Source organism: Strix uralensis, chromosome 5, assembly GCF_047716275.1.
Source record: "Strix uralensis isolate ZFMK-TIS-50842 chromosome 5, bStrUra1, whole genome shotgun sequence".
NCBI lineage: Eukaryota > Metazoa > Chordata > Aves > Strigiformes > Strigidae > Strix > Strix uralensis.
In genome coordinates, this window is record NC_133976.1 from 76,374,309 (window position 1) to 76,390,506 (window position 16,198).

General features: G+C 38.6%; 1 protein-coding gene across 4 annotated transcripts in view; it reads right to left on the reverse strand.

Annotated features, from left to right (window-relative positions):
- The window catches only part of DGKI (diacylglycerol kinase iota), a 221,565-nt gene that overhangs the window by 148,382 nt on the left and 56,985 nt on the right, over positions 1-16,198 (reverse strand). Inside the window, exon 1 of one of the 4 annotated variants that reach the window (XM_074871782.1) lies at positions 9,823-9,919. The exons of the other annotated variants lie outside the window; for them this stretch is intronic. Coding sequence (XP_074727883.1) covers positions 9,823-9,878 — 56 coding nt within the window. The 5' untranslated portion in view covers positions 9,879-9,919. Of the gene's footprint in view, positions 1-9,822; positions 9,920-16,198 lie in introns of those variants that run through there. 4 annotated transcript variants of the gene reach the window in all.

A 16,198-nucleotide genomic window follows, 5' to 3' on the forward strand; every position in this document is an offset into this window, starting at 1 on the left:
AAAACAGATTGAACAGGTTGTGTCTTGAGAGGCATTCACAAGTTATATTATGAATATCTGTTTGCAGTTCTTAAATGCAGACATGCAAATCATCACTGTCCTGCAGTTATACTTGAGCTTGGGTTAGTGTCAAAAACAGCCCATGTCGGAGTAGTCCAAAGGCCAGTCAAAGCTCTCTAGTATATTAATTTTTCTATTCTCTGCTTAGCTTCACCAGTAGGCATATATTAAACACCAGGTTTCACCTTCTAGGAAGTAAATGATAGATTCAATTAGGTCCAGAGCTGTGCAAAATTACTCAATCCCTTAAATCTTACCTTACATCAAGATTTTATCTTCTCAGAAGTCAGAGAAATCATACACTTGTGTCAATTCCTACCAAGGGGACCAATATCTGCCCTAGATCTGTAAATCACTTTGGAGTCTATATTGCATGAAAATCAGTGTGACTTTGTTCCTGCATGCCTTCATTGGCCAGGCCCTGGGTCCAGCAAATCCCCCTGGAAACTCCATAACAATCCTCAGCTGCAACGTGGAAACTGAAAATGCCTTAGATCCAAGAGTTGGATAATGAATCAGTCAAAAGTCAAGTGGAGTTCTCTGAGCTCCTATCAGAGCTCAGTTTTATACCTGTCACCGGGTATCATCCATACCTTGGTCTTCCTTCTGCTCACTTAAGGGTTTTTTGCTTTTACTCTTAATTTATTCTTTAGATTTCTTTCCAAACAGAATAAAACATCAAGGTTATTTATAGTAGAAGGTAATTAAATTTTAGGACCAACAGGGTCCCTCCCAATCTTTTGTTTAAATATCCTATTTCTGAAAAGATATGTACAAATGTGGCAATTACTCTTACCACAAAAATGGACAGACCTTGGAGAACTCTTTGCAGTAACAGAAATGTCAGCATTAATTTGCGTGAGGAGGAAAGGAAAAAAGTGATACAGTCGGTGATGAAATAAAGATGAAGAGTATCCTTTATCCCTGTAGTTCACCAAGAAAGAGACTAACAAAGGACCCTAGGAAAGCAGGGAAAAAATACAAATGCTTTCTGGAACTGAATTATTTTGCTTTATTTTTGCTGCAGTCAAAACCAATTTCTTCTAGGATAAGGTTTTTACTTTTTTTAGCCTTTAGCTTCAGAAGCTATGAATGCCAGGTCTGGAAAAGACCTTCTATGTCATGAAATCTAGTCATCTTTGTTTTAGGCAAACATTGTATGTTTGAATTCATAAAGTTAAAGACCCATCTCAAATATAGCTGAGCTGTTGCCTTTCTCTTATTCCTACTGAGAAGCTATGCCAGATTTCCACTCTTCTCATGATTAAAATCCTTTTTTGTAATTTCGATCCAATATGGATCTCCCTGCACAATCTTCCTTAAATTCCTATTATTAGAATTTTGATATTTCATCCAAAGAGTTAAAGTTGAACCAAAACCCAATGATTTTTATAGGATTCTTCTACAGAATAGAAGGCACCTGAAAGCCTTAATCTAGAAATCTTTAAACCCTTGGGTCAAAACCCTTTGAGTGAGGTTATGTAGGACAGAGATGTGCATAGGGAGTTAGAAACTCACATTTCAAAGATTATGGAATCAATCGAGTAACTGGGATGATAAAATTTAAACACTGTCTTTCCAAGTAAAGAGTGAGAAATGCTCTAGGGAACTCTGAGCATAAATAATTTCCAGCTGCATCACAGTCTGGACATCAGCATTACAGAAGATTGGTATGTTTCTACTATTTCAGAAACCAAAGGAAGTCTGAATGGGAAATATTTTCATTACAATACATTTGATCCAGACAAAATCATAGGATATGCAGAACCCATGTTCTGTAGTTCAAGTGTAGACAAAAAATGATGACAGCAAATTGGATGGTCATGACTATGGTATGATCATGCTTTTTGTTTTATGATATACTAAAGTAATATATACTGATTTTCAAAAGGGGTGCAGATATTCTCTGTTATCACTCTGTCAACCCAAGGGAAATAAAAAGATGAAGGTCTTTTTTCAGGGTACTTTTTGGAGGCATCAAATATTTTTCATTTGATCTGGAAGATAAAGAAATGGAAAACAAAACAAGACAAGACAAGGATAGAGGATTAAATCCTCAGCAGTTCAAAACCGCAAAGAAAAGAGTTATTTTTATTTTTTAACATTAGTCTTGGAAATGTTTTCTTGCCTCTCAGATGCTAGCATGTTGTTTTCAAAAATAACCTAATTTAAGGTAATTTCTCTATCAGACCAGGATCCTCCACTGGCATAAGCTTAAATGTCATTATGACTCAAGAACTATATGGCATCACACAAACTATAAATTTAAATATTCTAACTTTCTTATTTTCTGCAAATCAAATGTCTGCCTTGAATTTTTGCAGAGAGCTGTTTCAAATGTGGATTTTTTCTGAACCTATTTCCATGCCCCTGAATCATTAAGTGTCCTTTTCTTTGTTTGTGTAGTCTTCCTTGAAAATGGAAAAAATCATAAATTCTCACTTTTTTCCCAATTATAAGTTTCCATTTAGCAAACAAGGGTCTCACAGGGATTAAAAATAGAAGTCTTCCATTTCTAGTGTGCAAACAAAAATTGAAAAGGTAATAAAGATCCATACACACTAGTCAAGTGAAAAATACTTAAACTTTTTTACTGTGGATTAAAGAAAAGAAAGGAACATCATATTGGATATCAGAATAATTTTTTTACCAAGTATTGGTACAAGAATCAAATTCTTTTTCTCCCAGATGCACAAATACCTAGAACTCAAGGAATAACCCAGAACTAAAGCAAGCTTTAAAACAATCCAAAATAACATTTTTTTCTAACAAAAGATTTCAAAAGCACACAGGACACAAAACCACACTCTCTTCTGAAGAGCAAGTTAGACTTTTGAATTCCAAACACGATTTTTACAGAAAGAAGAGAGTCTAGATAGCAGGGAAGAGAGTTCAGGCTTTGCCTGCATAATTCTTGGGCTGAAAAAAAAAAAGCCTACATTTACTTTTCATTAGAGTGACACTTGAGAAAGGTAGATAAAAATTTAAACTACCATTCACTAACTAAATAAATTCTATTTTCTCTCTAAGGAAGCCAGCAGCTGAGAGGACAGAGCTTTTTGTCCCTCACCTTCCCTCCCCAGGACTGTATGAGATACAAAAAAAACAGATACAAAAAATTCAAGAAATGTCACCTTCTTATTCCTCACCACAGAGATTATACAGTTTGATGGTATATACTGCTGTGCTTAGAAAATCTTGTTTTGAGCACCCGGGACAACAGGCCCCTAACTCCTCACAGGGCTGATGGCTGCTAGGCTGGACAAGCACTACCATGCTCCAACCACCTGCACCTTTGTCCCCTCCATACCACTGCTGGCTGACTTCCATTTCCTATGGCATGGTTTGTATGTACCAGACTAAGTCCCAAGAGAGCAAGCACGTGTCCACCATCTCCAATCCCTATTTGAAACAAACTGAAAGAGTTGAGAAGAGGGTAGAGAAAAAGAATGTATTGCAGGTTGCAAGAGGATGTATTGCAGATGAAGAAAATAGAAAGCAAGTGACAATTCCCCAGCAAGTCTGTGTAGCAACCTGTTCCTTCAGGACCCCATCCAAAGCTCAAATTCAATCAAAAGGCTTTGATTACTTTTAACAAGTTTTAGGACCAAAGACGGGAGGCTTAGGGATAAATTTTCAGATCTTTACACAAGCCAAAAAACTAAAGAAGGAATGAGGAATCTAGGTAGAAAATATAAATCATAATAAGTCACCACCTTCCCCTCTCCCCATAACCAACAACTGTCTGGCAATTCAAAATCAGGGAAAAAAAGTACATCTGACATGACAATATTCCCCCTTCCTTCAACGCACACCAAGCAGATAACTTAAGAAACAGCTTCAAATAAACTTCCAGAACTGGAGGAGGAACAGAGCAGGGCTTGAGTCAGAGGCATTAACCTCAGAATACCCAGTGTGTTTATAAAACATGAATTCATACTCATTTAGCCCTGAATAAAACATGAGTTGTCTACCAAAAATACTTATGTTCAAAGCTTATTCTTGATAATCAACTTCGGAGTTACGCGTAACCATTCAAAAAAAATCAGTCTCTGTCCTGAACCTTAACATTTCTGCCTGAAGGAGTCTTTCACATCAGATTAAGACGACAACACTGCTTGTGTCATGCAACGTTACAAATCTCACTGGAATCATGCTGAGGGCCTGCTGCCTTCAGCACGCAGCAGCCACTAAAATGATGCTGCAGGGTGGGTCCAAGGCACTCACAGTCAGGATGGAGATTATTGCACTCCCTCCCGACCCCAGGGGACAGCTATCACAGGGTCACGCCTAGGTCTGGGTCTTGGAATAGGAAAGCTTTCAGGGGGATGCCAAGGCAGGAAAGTGCAGGCAGTACATCAGCTAGAGCAGTGATTTTTGTGGCTGAGAAGAAAGTGGAGATCTTCAGCACTCATTAGCAGCTCTGCTGGATCTAATTAAAGAGATGTGTTACTGGAGTCTTTTTTTTTCTTTTGGAACTAATTTCAAAAATGCTCATTTTTGTCATGATCTGCCCTTTAAACAGTTTCTTTTCTTTTCCATCTAAATTGTGTAAAATATACATATGGGGTTTTTCCTCCTCTCTGTTGACTCACCAGTTGTATACAAGCAGGCTAAAAAAAAAAACATAATACAAAGCACTGTCAAATGCACATAACAAGCAAACAGCAGGGAGGAAGATTTATTTTTTCTCTAATCTCTTTTTGGCTACAGTAATACTGGGAGCAGCTTCTGTAGTGCCTATACAGCTTCAGGAAAATACATGGTTAAGTTGCTGGTGCTCCTTCAGGATCAGATAAATCCTCAGACACCATGACCTGACAGCATCCTTCCCACTTCAGCCTACCTAGAGCTGGAAGAGATCTGAACGTGTCACACTGACATGGACATGTCACACTACTTGGATGGTATTTTAATCCAAAAGAGATTTTGAGAGTACAAAAGGGACTTGTAATGCCATGATCTTAGCTCTTGTGTTGGTTTATTTCTTTGCTGGAGTAATTTGGAGAGAAATACTAAATTGAAATGAAGTCACTGAACAAGACCACTATGGGATCGAAGGAAAATATTATCTGTTTATGTACTGTTTTTATTAAGAAAGAGTAAGACCAGCTTCTGAGGCTTCTTTCTATCAGTGAGCATTAAGATGAGAAGATAACTGACAGCATGTGAGATTAAAAGCCTTTACCACAAAATTACCAGAGCAAAAGGTATCAACTGTACAAACATCCTGCCCACTTTTACCCTGGAGCATCTCACCCTCTGCCCAAAAGTAACACTTCTAGCAGTGAGAAAGTAGGTCAATCACCAAATTCAATCCTACTTTGACTTCATCTTTTCTTAGAGCTTCCAACAAGAGAGCCACATATCTTTTTTCTCCTGAACACAATAAAAATATATGTCCCCTAAGATTTGACCTGTGTGGAAATGCTGCCTCATTTTACAGTAACACACAACTAAATAGTCATTAAATCGTGGTGTTTTCAGCTAGAACTAAGTCTTGTTGGATTAAAAACCAATGAGAGAAAGCAGACTGCTCATCACACCTTGAACTGTCACTGTCTCCAGATCCAGTGTTATGTAAAGAAAAAAATCCAGCTCTTCTGAATTAAAATTAAGTAGCACTTTTCTTGAAAACTTGTTTTATTACATCAGCCACCCAAGAAGCACAATAAAGTACAGAAAGAAACTTACTGTATTTTTATCTCCACTCATTTTAATGTTTCATCACCTATTCAAAAAGGCACACACTGAGAGAAACCATTTCTTTAGATAGTAACCACCTAATGGATGAAATCACACCTTCACAACAAAATGACCATTGCTATAAGGAACAGGAGGAAAAATATCCCGAGTGCTTTTTGCTGCTGACAGATACAGAAGGTGCCAGGCCAGGCTACCCTCTGTGAGCTCATGGCACGTGTATAGCTTGAGAGATAAAACCTGACCTTTCCTTAGCATGGAAATCCAAACTGCTTTAGAACATCTGATCCAGTGAGATCACAGTATGTATGTGAAAAACATCCAAGTGCAGGAAGATGAGGTTGCTTATGGTTACTTCTTATGTCACCTTCCCAGCACTCAAAAATGCACTGAATCACTAGGTGTTATGTTGATTTTGGTATTATATCTACTTTAAAAGAGAGAAGGAAATTCTCCCCCCAAACTCCATCCTGTACATCCTTTGATTAAATAAAGCCTTCACAAAATACTAACGGACAGTGAAATGAGGTGGGAGAATAAATATTTTGAACAGGGTGCTACTGAAGTAGTATCATTGCCCTCCTTCTAGTGATATTTCTCAGCAGAGGTAACACCACAGCTAGACCAAACCAACCTGTGTGCCTGGGGACCTGACCCACATCATGTAAGTCACCGAGGGGCGGAATGTCAACAAGACTATACACACACACCCCTAGCATGCTACTGCATCAGGCTGTCCCAGTTTTGTTCTCCTAGCAGCCTTTACCAGAACAGAAGGACAGAGCGAACACAGTGAAGATGATGAGATGAACAAATACCACATAGCAAAAGATAGATAAATTATGAAATTTTAAGGGGAGCATGCTCAATTTCTGCTCTAGCTAGGATTAAAATGTATTTTTAGTATTGATTTTTGCTGCCCTTAAGGTGAACATAATCAGTCACTGCTGGTGACAGGGGAGGTACCCACAGAGGAACTGGAGTGCCAGTATGGACTGGAGAACTGCAGACCGGAACCGTTACCAGCAGAAGCACAGTGCTGTGCGTGTAGCTGGCAAGGAGTTCACATAACAACACATCTACATCAGCAACAGGGAAGAGAGGGGTAATCCACTACTTCCAAATTTTGCAGAAAGTACCTAATCGGCAAAGTTAATAGGACCACAAGACCCATCCATGTGGGCTGCCTTCACAGCAGGTTGTCATGACAACTCTGCAGGCAATGCTGCTTCCCAACAGCCACGTTCGGGCTTTCCAGCCATGAAGTGATAGTAAAAGCTTAAGAAAAGTTCCTACAGAGAAAAATCCACCAGGGAGACAATTGCAACTACCCAGTAGGGTCCTCGTAATTACAGGCAAGTAACTTCTGAAAAGGTAGTAACACTCTAAAGCTAAGCACCAGAAGAAGAAAAAAAAAAAAATCCCTTATGTGGAAAAACAAAACAGACAGAAATAACAAATAAAGTGAAATATTCTTGCCATCATTTCACCCCAGATCATCTTCAGTACCATCTCTATTCCCTAAAATTAATCAGGATACCCACTCCTCCCTAACACATGGAAACCACCGGCAGCCTTGCTAGGAGCAAGAGACCAGATCCTCAACTGGGTGTAACTCTAAACTTCAGTGAGGCAATACCACTTTGTATCACTTGAGGCATTATCCACAAATGAGTTGTTCTTAACTGACTAACAGTAACATACTACATCAATTATTTAACATTAATACCAAGCAAGGACTGAGTAAAAAACAAATTTAAGCAGGGAAAATTAAGAAAAAAAAATTCTCCAATTCCCATTACTGTTGTGAAGTACAGAAACAGGTAACTTCTATGTACTGTGGGAGCTAATAAAACATTTTAACCCACACCAAAAAAAGCACAGAACACAAACCTTTTGTTTACCTGAGAAGATTGCATTGCTTCAACTTAAATGAATTTTTAAACTACTTTAGTCTTACTGGTGCAAATCAGAATGTGGAAATTACTTCCTCTTAATAACACCTTACTGTGATTGAGGTCAAATCTGTACCCCTTGGACTTAAGGTAACCCAAAAAAAAAAATGCTAAGGGAGTGCATACAGAAGAAGTTGTAGGTGCTCTGAAGCCACTCAGTTTACACTGGTATGTAAATCAAATACAAACTTCCCACTTAGTAAAGATCTAAGAAAAAGTAAGAGTAAATTTTGTACAATAATAAAAATCACACAATCCATCATGCAATGAATATTAACTCAGATTCTCACAGGTCCTCCAGAACCTCGACCTATTTTGTTGTTCTGATTGCTTTTGTTTTTAAAGCATCTGGTTGCAAAGAGCAATACTGAAACCACAGCCCATCCATAATGCAGCAACGCTTGCCTGAATTTGCAGAGAAACCGATGCAGTAATTTGGTTATAAAAGGGTCATGATCCAAATGCCAATGACATTACTTCAACACTGTTGACAATGCACTGCTAATCAAAGCGTACAAGAGATGAGGATGAATACCTACACAGCCTATTTGAGTGACTGCTCATTTTGGGTAGGCTTTTAAAACAACATTGCTGGTAGCAGTAATACTGTAAGCTTCATTTTCTTGACAAGCCAGGATTCAGCTTTCCAAAGTTGAGAAATGCTGCATTAACTGATGAAGACTGTAATTCCATCTGGGGGAACACGATAAATTTGAGCTTTGTTCTCATGGTCTAGCATGTCACCAGAAACCTTTGCTGGAGTTACAGAAGTACTACATGCAGATGAGAGTGCATTACCTCATCAATAAAATGTTTCAGGAGCTTTTCCAGAAGCAGCAGCAGAAAAACAAAGAGCAACTGAAACTTGAGAGAAACTATTTGTTCTACCTTATGAGTTATTTTATAATGCCAAAATATACCATTAACCAAAGTAACAGTGTATTTGTAACTTCATTTTAAGCTCATCAGTAACAAAAACACCTTTACAGCACTATAAATGGTGAAATTTCATTTCTAGAGAGTTGTTCATATTGTAGATTTTAAAATGCACTATAAAGCAGGGAGTAAGCCAGCATTATGTAGATATGAACCAAAAGAGATATTTTCCTCAGCCATAATTTGTTCCCTCAGAGCTCTGGATCTCAATCAGCTTTGGTCAGAGCAGCTTTTCAACAGAAGTTGAGGACTAGGATTTTTTTTTCTTTAAAAAAAAAATAAAAGGAATTTGCCATCATATCTCATCCAAATGACTGTATTCTAAATTTAGAGCAGTATCTTAACCTTCTAATCTGTACAAGACCTTGTTCTGGGATCATGTTCACTTTAGTGTGTTCATCTTCACTGGCTTGAAATTCAAATGAGAAGGGAAAGCACTAACAATTGTTTTCTGATAAATACTTCTAGGGAATATCTATGGGGAGAAGGTAATAAATTTTTATTCAACACTGATGTGCATGATCTGTCTCACTAACATTCCCTTCTTCCAAAAGTCACCTGAAAATTGACTTCCTATTGAGCTAATCACCCCTAACTGTACAGCTCACCAATCTCATCTCTCCCCATACTTTCATCTGACAGGCACTCTAAAGAAAGTGAGGCCAGAGTCTATACATAAGGAACCAGACTAACTAGAAACTTGCAGAAAAAGTAGGTTGCCCAGAGTAAGAGGTCTGTTGCAGGTGCCCTGAGCAATCCCCACATTCAGGAATTTCCTCCGCTGCACTGAAGACTAAGTGGCAAGTCTGGTGCTAGTCCCCCCAGATGGAATATTTCCCCCCAGACACTTACACACCTCTATTTTCTCATAATTTTCAAAAGCTGCCTGACGCTGAAGTAAATGCAAATACACTTGCCATCTTTGGTTCAGCTCCATATGTGATGTCCTACATTCAGGGAGTTGAAAGTGAAATGATGTTACCTCCCTTCACCAGCAAAGTTCAGAGAAGCAAAACGTGACTTTGTCAAGGATGCAGTATAAGAGGAGGAATCAGATGGAAACAAAATTAAAGCCACTGCTGAATCCAAAGGCACCTCTGTGTTCTCATTTCACTATTTGTAGGTGATATATCATGCAGGTATCTTGTCACATTTTAGGTTTAATTACCTGCACTGCTCCTTTGACACTCTGGCAAGGGACAGTTGCATAGGTGTAGTTCTCATTATTCCAAACAGATTTTAATATTTACAATTGGAGAGTTTTCTGAAGGTTGTGACAGAAATGAACGAAGTTCAGATGCAGAATAAACAGGAACAGCTTCTATTCAAGCAGAGAGAGAAAGAGAGAACTTTTTAAAATCAGAACAGGGATTTGACTCAGATGTGGAAATAATTTGGTGATTTGTAAGGGGATGTATATTGTCAAAAATCTTTGGTTGAACCAGGTTTCACTGAAGAAAATAGGAACATTACCATCAACCGTGACTGGATGAGTATTTCATCCCTCAACTTCAGTAACTGTGTTAAACTGTAGTTTCCTGAGCCACTAGTTAAGCCTTTTTAACCATATTCTTTACATTGCATTTTGTGCATTCCATCTTTCCATGCACTGTTCATGGCACCAAGTATGTTATAATGTATTTTATTAGTCTTTTGCAGTAAATGTACTGTAAATACTTAAAATATAAAATATATATCAAGCCCGAGCATTCACAGTATTAGAATTATTATTTAAAATAGTCATTTATAATATCATGTGTCTCATACTAAATGGCTACCAATATTGATCTACAGAAAAAAAAATGTCTGCACAGTTACCGGCTTCCTTTGACACTAAACAAAGCAAAAAAAAAAGTCATTTAGACATAAATAAATCTTGCATCAGGAAATCCATGAGCATAATGAATTAGAAAAAATGTTTTAGTTGACCTTGTTCATCTAGCAGCTGAAGTAGAACTAATACTTCCAATACTTGTTCAGGGATTTATCCCGTCTAGCTATAGCTTTCAAGTCATGAAAGTCCCATCACTTTCCTTGGGAATCTAACCCACAGACTACCAGACCTCTGGGACAAATTCCTGACTGTTGTAAACTGGTCTAGTTCCATTGGCTTCAGGGTAACTAGGCTGATTTTTCTACCAGCTGATATATTTTTACAGGTTTACAGAGCAGAGAAGTTAAATGTCATTTTTATAACTGTCCACCTCATTTAACACAATATCTCTTAAAACATTTCAGCACTGTAGGCTTCTTTGTTTTAAAGGCTTAAACAGGAGAGAAAGTGCTATCCAATAAATAAAAAGATCTTTAAGATTCCAAAGTCATTTCCCCATGTTTCCATGGAAATGGAGACCTCGCTCCTTAACCAAGATGACATTAATGATCAGGTGCCTGGAGTCACACAAAAGAGAGAGAGGGGACAGAAATTACCAGCTAGTCAACAGTGTGTCAATCTGGAGCACAACCTCCCCAGTTAGGGGTAGGACTTGATACCGCTTTTGCAACTGCAAAGCTTCAGCAGAAACAGCTCTCAGTGTTAGAACAGAGAAGGGTTGCTGCTTTATTTTTAATCTCGCTTGCTAACTAAGTTTGCTAACTATAGAAGTAAAACAAATAAAACAATGTCATCATCATCTGAGGGAGGAAGAGGAGGAGGAGGAGAAAGAAAGGGCAGCTTTAATAAAAGCAACACTATAAATGTGTTGCCATGCTCCAGCCCCCTCTCAATGTGTCTATATCTCAGTTTTATCTAGCCCTGACACTCATGGCTAAATGCTGGGGACTGGAAAGGATCACTAGATTGCTGTGTTGGCTATTATCACTGTTACAGCACCAGTTGAAACCAAAAATCAAGGCTTTACTGAGCTAGGAAAGTATACTGTAAATGAAAGACCCTGCTGTTAAGACTATTGGTCTAACAGCAAGTGGAAATGAACCAGAGGCGTGAAATGACTTGTCCAGGTTCAGCCTTTACCATGGCCAAGACAAGAGAAGCCAGGTTTCCCCGGGACCCCCACTGCATCCCCCAGCCACGGGATAACACTGCCTCTGTGCAGTGCTGAGAGGACTTTCAAACTGGCAGATCTGAACTGCAGATGACTTAAGTCACATCACTTTCCTCATTCATTTGTGTCAATGTGTCCTGACTCTCCATTTGTCCTAACTGCAATATCATAATTTTTCACTGAGCAGAGCTAGAGCTTTTAGAAGGATTCAAATGAAGAACATGCAAGAACAGTTTGCACAGGGCCCACCCAAAGGAGAGGACCTGGGCAAAGAAACATCACCCACCACACAGGTGCTGAAGTGACAACAAAACAATTTGCCATACTTCGACCAGAGAAATCCTTCTGTGTGTCTGGAGATCTGAGAGGAGAAAAACCACTATGTAGAATGAATAAAACCTACGTGTCACACACAGAGGTATACATTTAGCAGAGGAAGTATCTGCCAATTTACTATTTTTCAGGACATTAAAAAGAGATACCAACCCCCAATATTTTCTGATTATTCCTACATAAGTATGTCTACTTCAGATCCTCCTCTTCAATGCTACTCAGAATGTGAATCTCCTGAGGTGTCACTGGGACCAACCTCTTGGGAACTGCTGCTGAACTTTGTCATTTTTAACATGGAATTAATACCAATAAAGTGAAATTAAGATTGGATCTGTAAGCAGGCTTGCCAAACAGAAATCACATTGTGGAAATGAAAATCAGACCTAGTATATGATTATGTTCTTCTAGGCATGCAAAGCCATAGAGAGACTGTATAAAGGAAAAAAGAAAAGTTCCCTTTCTCCTCCTAAATTTAGATCCATCAAATAGAGTTAGTCTAGAAAGCAGACAAGCCTGGGTTCCTTCACACCATGACAACACAACAAAGTCAAATGCTGATGGTCTGGGGCAGTAGGTCTAGAAGTCTTAGAATTTTTTTATCAATTCTGTACAAAAGTGTGCTCAGGGCACCACAGGGTAGAAGGAATGCCAAAGGTAATTCTTCTGCATAGATTAGAATGGAAGACTAGCAAACATTTAAGAGTGTTTAGCTTTGTTTGAACATTAGAGTCTCAGTTGATTTCACTGTGAACCGGAAACAGAAAATATATGCAAAAGAAATATCTTACATACAAAACTTCCCAAATGCCTCAGTGATACTACATATTAATCTGGAAACAATTATCATTTTTCAGAATATATACTTATACCATATTGTATAAAGAGCTGGAGTTCAGAGAACAAGAATAATTTTCAGAGTAATATGCATTATATATGTACACAGTACTACCTGAAAAAAAAAAAAAAAACGTTCTAGTGAAAAAGTAAAGTTTGGGTGACTTGTTTTGCAGTTGAGGTGTTTTCCCTTGTTTTATTTGAAATACAGTCAAGTCAACCTCCACAGAGGACCAACTGCCAATCCGATTCTGGATCAACCATCATGCAAGTGATCAGCTTGAAGCCTAGTCACAATGACAGTAAACTATATGACATTGAAATAAGACTCTCAAGACACTTTGATGAAATGGAGTACTTAATGCAGAGGAAAAGAGCAGTCAATTTGTTTTGGTTTAGACCATACTAATCAAAAGCAGCAGTGCTTTGCCAACTCGGACTCCAAAACTCAGTTTTACATAAAGACCAGGACTAGAAATAACTTCATGTTTTGTGTAAACTCAGCGAAGAGACGAAATGTAAACACTAAACACAATCTGTGATATTGATTACAGCAAATGTATGAATCATGGTACTGTAGCTACATGTCAATATATTTTATACTGGGATTGCCTTTGAAGTTGATATACCTGTAAATCAAATAAAACATAACCAGCTGAGTATAACAACAATCAACTTATTTCACTTTAGCTGCATTTAGTATTTCAGCAACCTCTGGCATTTATTGATTTTTTTCTAATAGTGCCATCATGATAGAGAAACAATAATATTCTGACTTTTAGAAATTAAAATGGAAACAAGATGACATTAGTGGCTTGTTCAACTCCCTACAAAAACTCAAGAGCACTGAAGGAAACCAAAGCCCGAAGCCAGAATACCCACATGTTCTTTTCCACATCTATTACTGCTTATTGGTAACAGAGTGCTGTGTTAATCTAACAACTTAAAGAAAGCGGATGGCTGGTGTTTGCATCTTCTCAAAGCACTTCTTAAAGGGAACAAATGGAGAAATTTCACTGAAGCAGGCAAGACCAAACATAATGTGAAAAGAGATGGAGAGTGGGTGTAAAAACAACTTTGCCTTTCCTGTTCTTTATTTTTTTCCTCTCCCCTGTGGTTCTCTAAGCATTAATTTTAGTAGAGGCTTGGGGCTTTATTCCAGCATAGGATATCTCCAGAGAGGATTTTAAAACCACATATAGGTAACAAAACAAAAAAATTACCATATCAATTTACTTTAAAAAACAAGTAAAAGCAAAATGAGCATTAGTCTAGAATAGTGTACAGTCTTTGGAGTAAAAATTAGAAACACGCGGTGCATTATGGTAATCAGATAGCACAGTTATGAATGTTGAGGGGTAGAGTACTAAAAGAGACCAACCTGCTAATGATATTCTTGTCAATTGTGTTTGGAAGACAGGATTTGAGCTCCCAAAGAGCAAGAGTCCGAATAGCAAAGCAGTAAAGACATTTTTCAAAGTAAGTTACTCTTCTTTGAATCCAAACTTAGTTTAGCTAACTGGTCTTGAAAGCCACTCAAACACCTCTCAAGAATTCAGTTTTAAGTCTATACTGCAGCATGCTGTTCCCTATTGAGATGACAGACCTTGCTCTGGCACTGGAGGACATACAGATGTGTTAGCATGACGCTCTGGCTGGCATCACCCACCCTGCCAAGAAGCCCAGAGTTGCTCTGTGGTAGCACAGGTGTGCTGCACCCTGTACCAGCTGCTCATGTCTTTGCATCGCACCGTGCTACGTGGCATACACACACCACCCGTGTTGCATCTACTCACTGAGCAATCTCAGCATGGCCAGCAGAAATGGGCACTCCATTTACTGCCCTACTCCCCAAAGAGACAAATCTGTGCTGTGAAGGCAGCTCTCAAACGGGTGCAGAAAGCAACTCTCTTCCTGCCCAAGCTCACTCAAGCACATCAACTGGGAGATGGTGGTAATCAGGAACAGAAATAGGACGCTCCAGCATTGGGCAGACCCAAAAGTGACCTCCTCTGGTTGCTGCTATCTGTGCCACCATTATAAAATGGCTGAAAAATATTAATTTCAAAATATTTAACTTCAATGACACTACTGTAATGTAAAAAAGATAAAATCAAATCAGGACCCATCAATCAGCCATTGAAAAGAGAAAAACTATAGCATTTACTATGTCAAACTCAACTGTTCATAGGCCAGACAAAACTTCCCAGTCTAAGGCCCTGGTTTTAGTTGCATATGGGCTGCACTATCCTTTAAACACACAGGCTGAATTTTCCTATGACAGGTTGCTTCCTCAGGATGATGACGGTTTTTTTCAGTTTTACCAAAAATACTTTAGCTGTAACCAAAAACAAAACCAGAAGAAACCATATTGTGTATTCAGTGTTTAAAACATTCAGGAACCTTTTATTTGATCTATTTTTTTGCATCAGTAACTTAAATTTGGCAGAGGACAGAGGACTCTGTGACAGACAAGAACCTTTTGTTGTCCTTATGAAAATCCACTTGAACTTGCCCAAGGGGTAAGTCTTTGAAATTTCATACGTGTCTCATGCCTTTTAGAGTTTGCTCTGAATTAAAGAGCGGAACTGCCCAGAGACCTGCACTGAGGTTGAACAGGCCTTTCACTACAGTTGCCAGTTTGGTCTGCTAAATCCAGGTCCAGATGAAATGAAATTAAGGAGCCTGACTCTGCTCTGTTGCTGATAACCCTAGCCACATCCAAACAGCATGAAAGACAAAGACCTTTTATAAAGACATGATGAGATACCAGCTCACATGGGAGAATCAGCTTGGGCATACCAAGAAGTAAAGAGGAAAAGCGTAGGACTGGGATTTAAAAGTGTGATGCTGGGAATAAGGTTTGTAGCTAATAGAGATCAGGAAATCAGAAACACCCAGTAAGGCTGCTTGTCCGAGGAAGACACTCAGTGTTCTTGTATTCCCAATTCATGAATGGGGCCAGAACAGCATCCAGGATCAGATAAGGGCCACTGCAAAGAGTGCTTATGAAACACTGGCCACTTATGCTGTGGTGAAGACAAGCAAGAAAACAAAACATTAAGACCATCAGTAATTCCTCCCTCATTGCAAAGCCTGAAAAATCATAAGAAACAATAAGGAGAAAACAAAATATTGAATAGTTTCTCATTCAAATAGCAGAGGACATCCTGTGCACAGAGGGAAGCAGGAATTCTGTGGAAAAACAGTGTGCAACTGTGTAATTAAAGACTGAATCATAATGCATATGCGCAAGCCAGTGGGAAAATTAGCGTCCTGGCATTTCCTAACTTTTGCATGTTTGATTTTGCAGTCCTGATAGCGCTCCTTTTCAATAGGGCATGAATGTGCATCCAGTATGTAAACAAACAT